Source organism: Schistosoma haematobium, chromosome 1 (assembly GCF_000699445.3).
Source record: "Schistosoma haematobium chromosome 1, whole genome shotgun sequence".
NCBI lineage: Eukaryota > Metazoa > Platyhelminthes > Trematoda > Strigeidida > Schistosomatidae > Schistosoma > Schistosoma haematobium.
The window spans coordinates 32,402,868-32,414,238 of record NC_067196.1 but is presented as its reverse complement, the minus strand read 5'-3'; the positions used below and the strand labels follow the sequence as shown (position 1 = coordinate 32,414,238).

The 11,371-nt window shown below is 39.5% G+C and overlaps 1 protein-coding gene across 1 annotated transcript; it reads left to right on the top strand.

Moving 5' to 3' along the window:
- The first annotated feature begins 508 nt into the window (after positions 1-508).
- Positions 509-9,085, top strand: ZFPL1 (Zinc finger protein-like 1). The gene is made up of 5 exons (XM_051216064.1): positions 509-688; positions 723-843; positions 892-1,152; positions 5,856-6,138; positions 7,308-9,085. The coding sequence occupies exons 1-5, from the start codon at positions 587-589 to the stop codon at positions 7,573-7,575; spliced, it is 1,035 nt and encodes a 344-aa protein (XP_051073746.1). The 5' UTR covers positions 509-586; the 3' UTR covers positions 7,576-9,085.
- The last annotated feature ends 2,286 nt before the right edge of the window (positions 9,086-11,371 follow it).

The window sequence follows — 11,371 nt, the reverse complement described above, 5'->3', positions numbered from 1 at the left end:
GCCTTAGTGGCCCCGACACAGGTCAACACTTTTATTATCCTCCTAAATATACAACCTATCTATCATTTGATAAAAAGAATCGTTGTAGAGCCCTTGTGATCGAATAATTTTTGTGCTTCTCATTAGTTTCTAGTGCATGGTTGTTTCGGCTGAAGGATAGTGAATTTGAACTTTGCCGTTTGATTGCAAGCAACTCACCAAACTGCCAAACGAACGATGTTCCACCACAAATCAAGTGACCAAGGATAAAGACGGTCGCGAAAATTTGTAAAGTTAAAATGGCAAGTCTCGTGATATTAAAAGCAGAAAAAGTCAGCTCATGAGGCCTAATAATAGTAACACACGAGATTCTAGGCAGAATCTTATAAAATGATAACACGAAATACGCATTTTGACCTCAGTTTATACTTTTTCGGTCTTAAGAAGCCCTTTCGTCATCCGATTGATGTTTGGATTACTACATGTAACCTTTTCTCAAAGTGATTGTTTTAATTACTCAATTTTGAAGGATATCATGTGACACAATCTTAAAGTTGCTGAGTTGTTGGCATTTCGGTAATGTTTGTGTCGTAGACTTGAATTACTAATGGGCTTATGTAAGTGTGAACGGAGACGGGTAACTAACCTGTTTTGCTTCGAGCACCGGGTCAATGTGTGTGAGTTTTGTTTGGTGACAAATCACCACAAGGTATGGAAATGCTTGATGAGTTTTATTACAATAGTGCATTGTTAAATCTTATCTTCGGTGGATAAAAGACAGTGATTTTAACCCATCATGTAGCCTTTGTCACGAGCCTTTCGAAGCGGATCCTTCCAAAAAATGTATCCGTTTGGTGTGCCTTGGTTTGTGAAATGTAGAACTTATATTTGAGTAAACAACTGTTTTTCTAGATGTTTTCCACTGGAATTGTCTCAATGATTATGTGATGAGCTTGCCACCAACAACAACCCCAGCGGGTTTTTTGTGCCCGTTGTGTGGCCAACCAATCATTCCTCAGGCTAATCATGGCGGTCCTGTCGCAGAAGCGCTCAGATCATGTTTAAGCGAAGTTGATTGGGCCAAAGAAAGTTTGAACGAAATAAGGCCTTTTTTCCATCTGGAAGGTCATCCGAAGTCCACGTCAACACCTAACATGAATATTTGTGCATCAAGTGAGCTTTTGGTTCATATTACGATGGATTAGTTAATAGCAAGCTTAATATCTTCAACTGTTACCCAACAGTGGGTTTTATGTGACTGCTGTTTAGTAAATTCTATTTTATGTGGGCTTTGTTTTCATGATGATTTCCAATTTGACCAAATTCTCATTTACTGATTTTGGTGAAATGATATCTAGTCTCATATATAGGTAGTTTGTTTACCATAGTAGATACAATTGATTCCCTCATTTTAATATGCCTAAGGTGACTAGCCCGTTGACTCCCGAAATGTTTGACACTAATGATCAAAGACAAGGCACTGATGTCTAAATAAGCCGTTCAATACACATGTATTTGTCAGTCAGTCAGTAACAACGTAGAACTTCGTACGTACGTACATCAGTTCGAGTTGCCACACCACCTTAGCACAGAGATGCAGTTGTCGATTCAAATCCCGTAGTGGTAGAGGTAGCAAGAGTATAAGCAGTAATCGGGAAGATTAGGGTTTGGAGATGTTGTTTAAAGAGTATAATCCAGTGAAATAAATTTGGAAAGAGGAAAAAGAAAGGGACATGAAGAATTCAGAAGATTAGAATTTGGGAGAACACAAAGAGTGGATGCACCTGCGCCACTGCAAACGATCTTGAGCTATGTCATTCAGGGTCTCTAACCATCGGTTGCTATCATCTCGCGGTCCCCAACCAGGTAGTCTACACCTACCAACATGACCCAGTCCACTTGTCAGTCGCTTCATAAACTTGTGCCATGTTTTGGTCTGGCCGCCCCTAGCTTTCTTCCAACCTACTTCTATACCACTGAACAACGCACAACGAGGCAGTCGGTCGTTGAGCATACGTACCACGTGTCCCAGCCATCTCAAGTGATGAAGTTTCACTACTTCATCAATTGATTTGCCATCCTTACCTAGTACCCGTTTCCTAACAACTGTGTTACTTACTCGATGGTCCCATGATATACAAGCAATGTTTCGAAGACACCTATGACCGAATACTAGTAACCTACGGATATCCTCTACTCTTACCGGCCATGTTTCACTGCCATAAAGTAGGACGGAACGAACTGCTGCGCAGTAAACACGTCCTTTGGTTGATAGACGGATATCTCGCCTACGCCATAAATGACGCAGTTGGCAAAAGCTAGTCGAGCCTTCTGTATCCGTGGTGAGATTTCGTCACACACCAGACCACAAGGGCTGATGAGACTTCCAAGATAAGTGAAGCGGTCGACACACTCAACTACTTCACTCCCTATCACTAGTTCGGGTGTCGATGTAACCCAATCCTGAAGCAACATTTTGCATTTCGAGGAGAGAATCGCATCCCGAACATGCTTGCATTGTTGCTTAGAGTGGTCAGAAGACTCTGCATTTTGTCAGCGTCTTCACCAAATAAAACTATGTCATCTGCATATTCTAAGTCAACAAGTGAACCTCCCGGTATAAGTTCAACCCCTGGAAATCTAGACGAGGAAAATGTTATCTTTTAAAGTACGTCGACGACAAAGTTGAACAAGAATGGAGAGAGTGGACAGCCCTGACGAACACCACTTGAGGTAATCAATTCTGATGACAGTTCGCCATAAGCTCTCACTCTACCAGTTGTGTTCGAGTAGAGAGCCTTTATAAGGTTAATGTACTTCTTTGGTACTCCTTTCAGTGACAAACACTGCCATAGAACCTCACGATCAACAGAGTCAAATGCTGCCTTAAGGTCGAGAAGTACTACGATTGTGAAGCGTCTGGGTGTGTGTCTATGTTCTAGGACCTGACGTGAATATCTGGTCTATACAACCACGTCCAGGTCGAAAACCAGCCTGATTTTCTCTAGTCTGCTCTTCACGAGCTTTGGTTAGGCGTCGAAGTATTATTGAAGCTAATATTTTAGACACTATATTAGTCAAACTGATTCCTCTGTGATTGTCACAAGAGGACTTTTGTCCTTTCTTATAGACTGGCAAAATCAGTGATTGAGACCAGTCAGATGGGATTACGTCCCGTTCCCAAATTCTACCTAAGACCTCGGTTAATCTCATTGCTAATACTGGACCACCATCCTTAAAAATCTCAGGAGTAAACCTGTCAGGGCCTGCTGCTCTCCCTCGTTTCAGATTTCCTATGGCTTTTTCAACTTCGTAAAGGGACGGAGGACCTACATTAACTTGCCATTCAGGTTGACTAGAGATCGTGGGAAACCGAAGTGTGGCTGAAGGCCAGTTGAACTGATCCCTAAAGTGTTCTGCCCATCGATCCAATCTCCTGGATTGAGAATGAATAATATGTCCATCTTTCTCTGAGAGTGTTTCGCTAACGGTCGGGTTCCTAATTCCGGTTTCCTTAACGAGTCTGAACAATTGTCTGCTATTACCTATTGCCGCTGCCTTTTCCATCTCTCTTGCTTTCACCACCCACCACTGTTCGCGATCATTGCGTAGGCTTCTTGTCAGCTTGCGCTTAAGCTGACTCCGCTCTTCATTGTGTTCAGAGCCAGGTGGAATGAGTTTCCGAGCATCTATCAGTGAGATAGATGCTGCTGAGATCCAGTGTTGCTCCCTAACCTTCTGGTTTACCTTACTAGCAGATATCACTGCTGTTTCCACAGCTTTTCGGATATCATTCCATGCTGCATCGGGGTGGGCATCACATACATGGCTGCCTAACTGTATTTGGCTTATAGTTGGTCCAGAAAGAAAATGCCACTTAATACGTTTATGGTGGCTATACCGGGATTTCGCCTGTACAAAACCAACGTGCAGTTTTTAAATATCTACCGAGTATGATAACTGATATCTGATCCCCGGAAAACAAGTTTTCGTTGCGGAGCTAAGTGACTTTTCTACCCTCCCATACTCTTGTCCAACATGCACCATGATATCTGTCGATCACGTCCATTCGTTGCAGATTTCATTATTTCTTTTATTTTGGTTACACTCTGCTAAGGATCAAGCAAAGCCCACAAAATAATACCATTCTCTCTAGATGCTTATTTGGTCAAAAGTTTTAGACTAACAGTACATGAACACAGTTAATTGTGCCATTTCGGCTATAGATATCAATGCAACAATAATCCTTGGAGCACAGAGTCTAGACAAAGTAATTTTGAATCCGACAGGTGAAAAATTGGGTTCGTAGTGCTTTTCGGAATGAGAATGGCAGAACACCTTAATGTTATGACCTTTCAAAAAATTTCACTGTAACTCAGTCCCTTAAAACTCTACTGTTTAAAAGAACTTGTCCAAGTGGTAAGCGAAGTTTCAAATTAGCCACACTAGTTGCCATATTTGTCTACAGCGTTAAAAAGCTACTATTTAAGTAAGATCGTGATTCTAGTTAGGTCAAGCTTTTGAGTGATAAGATTAAAGTTAAGGTGATTTAGTCAAACTACACGAAAGTAAATCGGCAAATGTTTATAAAGTAATGAAGTGTGAGTATAACATTGTACTTAATTTTTGTAACCATGGCTTTATACGGAAGTTTAACCCTATCCATTTCTGATCGCCACTTATATGTGTAGTTATGTTACTTAAATGTAACAGAAGCATATGACTTTCCTAAGTGACCCTCTGCTTTTGAAGCTAAAATGTAAGTATTTAGTTTATAAGATGATCAAGAAACACTAAAGAATCCATTCATATGATACTCTGTGATCATAGTAGGTTCCCTAGCATATATTTCTCCAGAGTCTTAAATCACATGTACATGACTAGTTCAGAATCATATTTCTTAATTTTCCATAGATAAACTCTCCTTCATACTCGGTTTTCTTTTGAGTGTGAAACTAACCTTATTAGGCTTTTCGTTTGATTTGTATTACTGTTGATTAACTGTTCAAACGGTTAGTTAGTAAATACACAATCTAGTGTACACCATTTAAAAATGTTTACAAATAAGGAATGTTTTGGTAAAACATCTTAATATATTATGGAAACGATTCACTGTTTGGATACAGAGTCTTAGAGGAAACAAAGACAAGAAATAAGAAAAAGATGATTATCACGGCTAGTGTAAAAGAGCAACAACTGTAAAATCACTATAGGAAAAGCAATCTTGTTAACGTATCAAACCCTCGACCGGGTTGTAGTGAATTCGAGTCTATCTTCCGTGGTACCACGTACGTAAACTTACATTTATTTAGTTGTTGTTATCAAATCCACAACTTATCTATGTAGCCCTAGTGATTTGCCACATGTCATCTAGCTAACAGTTTCGATATCTGTTCATTGTACCGAATTAAAATAGCAACAATCCAGTCAAAAATAATTTTGCTTGAGGTGGTTGTTAAATATTGCCTACCCGTGTCTACCATATAATATGACATACTCTGGTAAATTAGTAGCACGGTAAGAAAAACCTCAGGTGGTTAGTAGGGTTATTATTTTATTCCATGAGTTCTGACTGATTTTCTGAACCTTGTAGGGTAGTGTAGGGCCTCCGGTTGTAATAATCTAAATGTTCGAAATTAACGATTGAATACATTGTTCTTGTTCGTAATATTTTGTATAGCAGATGTTAATCAGTGTGCTTATTGATTACTTTGATTATCTGTAACGTACTGATCCTTTCGGTGCCTAAAATGCAAATAGCAAATCATTGGGTTTTCTGTAGACTGACTTCATGTAGGGACAGTATGTTTTCGTATCTGACGTTGTTGACCACCTGATCTAACCATTCTCGCTATATATGTCGATTTCAATTTTAGATCCAACAGATGGAAAGCTTTTCAATTCATGTCTAGATGTAGCTGCAAGACAATTCTTGAAAGGACATGACGTTACAGATATATTGGAGAGTCCTCAGAAGACAACAGGATTCCAGATAGACAATTCTAAGGACACTAATATGTATACTGATATTTCCCAGCTACATTATCAACGAAGAGATCAGCCATCGTTAAACTCCCAGAAGCTGTTCATGCCTGAAAATGATGATAATGATAAGTATAAACGACATCTAACATTGACATGGTTCAGACGTTTCCTCCGGTAAGATTACCTCTCCCCCAACTGTCGTTCTTTGCTTGTCGCCCTAAAACATTTGACAAACTAGGTTTCATTAACTAAATATTGCAAACACCTGAGATAATTAGATTGTTTACAGAGGACAGACTCCTCCAACATTATGATATACAATACATATGATAGCTAAGTCTGAAACAGTAAGAATTATTAAAATATCGGGTTAAATTTTCAATTAGAAGACATTAGGCCAATTTATTTATCCGTTAAGAACTTTTTCATGTTATCTCCGCTCTGTGGTCGATTTACAAGACAAATGAGTAAAAAACTGAACTTTCAGACATCAATTATCACATTATTAGAAGGGTCGACACTTACTACTTCGTTAGCGTTAGGTTTATTAAAAAACTAGTTCATTGATTCTATGATTATAATTATTCATCATTAATGAACATTTCATTATCGTTTATCTTAAAAAGTATATTTGGTCTACCATAACTCATGAGCAATAAATATTGACCTAGAATAATCCACAGCTATCGATATAAGCAGATGTTTTTGTCAAATCGTACTACTCAAATAACTTCTGTATTAAACTTTACATTCCTTTAAACTTTGACACACTTTTTATCCGTGTAATTAAAAATAGTTTAAAGTTTATTTTATGTCAAAACATCGAAATCTATTGTACAACATTTATTTCCGTTTGATATTAGGAATTATCTTTTCTGTTTAGTGCTCAGCAATGGTTTAACAGCTTATCAACCTCGAATGCAAACTAATTCTTGTTTTCATATAATTTGATCCCTTGATAAACTTAGTCAGCAACGACAACAAGGTTTACAGAATAAAATGAATTCATTCTATTTCACGGTTTATTATCATCTACATACAACCCAAACTTACAGTTATTAATATAAATATAATTATTAATGAATGTTTAGCATACTTCAGTTTGTGAGGTCTAGATAGATGTTCGAACAGTAACCAAAATCATTCGTGCTTTCTTCTAAGGATTTCATTTTTATATACACAAAAACTACGTCAGAAGTTGAGAGAATATTTGAGTTCCTGTATATGCTAAAACTAGCAGTCTTTTCATTTGAAAACTAACATATTTTAGTATAAAGTAATTTTCCTCATATGTATGTATAGTTATTGTTGATATTATTATGGTTATTTATTTTCTTCTCCAGGAGGCATTCATCACACTTTACACGTTTATCGGTTATTCGACGAAATCGTCTTATTTTATTAATTATGGGTTGTATAATATGTATCTTCCTACTGGGTTTTTATGGTTCTCAACCGAAGGATATCACTGGTGATCCATTATTAGATCCTCATATGAATCCAAATATTCATTTTAATCTGGAACCTATAGCTTCAATAAAAGAAGTCTTAAATAATAATCTTAATAAAGATAGAAATAGACGTGTTATTGATGGGTTGAATGAAGCCTAATTATTCAGTAAGATGGTATTTTTTCTAAACACTAGCTTCCTTATTGTGATTCGAATCAATGTACGGTTTAGCTTAATGTAACTAATCATTTTATCTTCTATTGTCCAGTTTATAATTTTTCTTATTTCTTGTTATTAAGATCGTTAGACGTTTTTAAACTTTGAATAGACGACTTACTATTCATCGTCTGTTTAGTTAGGTTCGAATGTACATGTTTGATTGTCAGTCAATCGTATATTCTGATATTTTTTTATACTTTTCCTACTCACTCCTGATTATCATTAATGTAATACTATCTTTGTTTGACCTTATTTTAATGACTGTATGCTGGTGAATAGTGGTTAATACTCCTTCCTTTATGGTTTAATAACACCCCGTAACTTATTATCTGATAAGAACTGATATTCAGGTTTATGCTTGTCTGTCCCTGAGTTTTTTCCTAGCGAATATATAGTATCCAACATCCGTCTAGGTTTTGTATTGGTAATCTGATCTGTACAAGGTATTTTAAAATATTTAAAAGATCACTACATTTGTTTTAAAATTTTCCTGGTTGCAGATATTAGATTTTAAAAACTACCAACAACTGCGGAACTAATAGCTTTTTATGAAATAAGACCGTAAGAAGAAAACGTTAGGAATCGTAAAAACTAATTGATGATGGGTGTTCCCAACGAACTGGAACTGTACTGCAGCCCTAAAAGAAACAATTCAAGCATGTGCAATGGAGAAACAGTAGATCAATATGACAGCCTCTATAATCAAGGGCAAAGTCAGTCAGCTGCAACGTAGGAGTGGGCACATATATACATCGGTCCAAGTTGCCACACCTCATTAGCACAACAAGATGAACACTGAATTCATAGAAGTAGTCACTTTAACGGTAGTAATATCCAGTCAGTCAGTAACAACGTAGAACTTCGTACGTACGTACTTCAGTTCGAGTTGCCACACCACCTTAGCACAGAGATGCAGTTGTCGATTCAAATCCCGTAGTGGTAGAGGTAGCAAGAGTATAAGCAGTAATCGGGAAGATTAGGGTTTGGAGATGTTGTTTAAAGAGTATAATCCAGTGAAATAAATTTGGAAAGAGGAAAAAGAAAGGGACATGAAGAATTCAGAAGATTAGAATTTGGGAGAACACAAAGAGTGGATGCACCTGCGCCACTGCAAACGATCTTGAGCTATGTCATTCAGGGTCTCTAACCATCGGTTGCTATCATCTCGCGGTCCCCAACCAGGTAGTCTACACCTACCAACATGACCCAGTCCACTTGTCAGTCGCTTCATAAACTTGTGCCATGTTTTGGTCTGGCCGCCCCTAGCTTTCTTCCAACCTACTTCTATACCACTGAACAACGCACAACGAGGCAGTCGGTCGTTGAGCATACGTACCACGTGTCCCAGCCATCTCAAGTGATGAAGTTTCACTACTTCATCAATTGATTTGCCATCCTTACCTAGTACCCGTTTCCTAACAACTGTGTTACTTACTCGATGGTCCCATGATATACAAGCAATGTTTCGAAGACACCTATGATCGAATACTAGTAACCTACGGATATCCTCTACTCTTACCGGCCATGTTTCACTGCCATAAAGTAGGACGGAACGAACTGCTGCGCAGTAAACACGTCCTTTGGTTGATAGACGGATATCTCGCCTACGCCATAAATGACGCAGTTGGCAAAAGCTAGTCGAGCCTTCTGTATCCGTGGTGAGATTTCGTCACACACCAGACCACAAGGGCTGATGAGACTTCCAAGATAAGTGAAGCGGTCGACACACTCAACTACTTCACTCCCTATCACTAGTTCGGGTGTCGATGTAACCCAATCCTGAAGCAACATTTTGCATTTCGAGGGAGAGAATCGCATCCCGAACATGCTTGCATTGTTGCTTAGAGTGGTCAGAAGACTCTGCATTTTGTCAGCGTCTTCACCAAATAAAACTATGTCATCTGCATATTCTAAGTCAACAAGTGAACCTCCCGGTAGAAGTTCAACCCCTGGAAATTTAGATGAGGAGAGTGTTATCTCTAAAAGTACGTCGACCACAAAGTTGAACAAGAATGGGGAGAGTGGATAGCCCTGACGAACACCACTTGAGGTAATCAATTCTGATGACAGTTCGCCATAAGCTCTCACTCTACCAGTTGTGTCCCGACCGAAGCTGCTACCTTGACGCTGTGGTCGGGCTTGCCTATCGTGATGACCGAACCGAGATATATTGGCTGGAACATATGTTCTTGTAGGTTCTACCATGCCAGGCAGGTCGATTGGTGAACGGTAGGACTAAAAGTAGCAACTCAAGGTCTGAGGGCGAAGTCGTACTGCTGACTGTAGAGAGGTGTGACAGCAGTAAGGTGTTTCCCTCGGACAACCAGCATGACGGCGATGCTGCCTTCCCACAAGGAGGGGTGGGGTTAGAAAAGGTCGACCCTAAAAATGTTGCACCTTACCTCACAGATTTCCGTCTCCGGCGGTAAGGCCCTTTGAAGAACGGAGCTAACACATTAAAAACCTTCCACGAAAAGGCCGTGCGCGACCGGCCTCAAGCTGTTGTCCCTTGGGATCTGCGGTCACGCTCCCAGGTCGTTAAGACCAACACTAATCCAATTTCCTTTTCAGGTTCCTCAAGAAATACTTTTCCACGGTATGGGCAGCCGGGAAGTGATATCAGCCCTCATACCCGTAACAGCACACGAGACCAAGTTGGTCACATTCAAATCCTTCCTACGGTAGTAATATACAAAAGAAAGATTATGTATAAGGATATGTTACAGGAAGAAAGAAAGCAATTTTAACCTCACGGTTTAAGGGAAGACAGTGTGTGTACACCTATGCTGTTGTGACCGATTCTGAGCCATGTCTCCTAGAGTCTCCAACCATTGGTTATGATAGTCGCACAGACCCCAGACAAGTTGTCTGCGTCTACTAACATGGCTCAGAACAGAAGTTAGTGACTTCAAGGAATGATGCCACGTTTTATATTGGCTGTCACTAACTTTCTTCCAACTATCCCCAACACAAGTCAGCATTGCGCGTCGTGGTTATCGGTGTTCAGGCATATGTAACACGGTCCAACTATCTCAGTCGATGAAGATTCACAACCTCATCAATTGATTCACTATCATTCCCTAGTTTCCTGTGTCTAACATCACTGTTACTTGTCCGGTGATCCCAGCAGATTTGAGCAATATTTCTAAGGCATCTGTGGTCAAATACTAGTAGCTTACGAGTATCTTCTATTCTCGATGGCCACGTTTCGCAGCCGTAAAGTAAAACAGAACGAACTACCGAGCATTACACTCGTTCTTTTATTGTTAGACTGATATCTCGTCTTCGCCATAAGTGACGTAAGTTGGCAAAAGCCAAACGAGCTTGCTGAGTACGTGTAGAGGTTTCGTCAGGCACCAATCCATAAGGGTTAAACAGATAAGTGAACTTCCTGGTCGGAGATTGATGCCCGGAAATTCAGTCGACAAGAACGTTGTTTCCATCATTAAGTCTATGATGAAATTGGACAAAAATGGAGATGGTGAACAGCCTTGACGGACACCATTTGAGGTTGCAAAATCAGATGACACTAGCGGCAAATAAATCCCTAAAATAAATAGCCCTGTAAGTTTTCGACATTGGATGCTGACCATATGTTTTAGTGGACTCATCTAGCTGAAGGCGCTCGGTCATGCATCCGCACCAGATCACGTGTGGTAACGCTGTGCTCAACATCTACCGCGATCGCTAGCCAGATTAGATCAGAGAATTCCGATATATTGGTTATCGCCAAATAT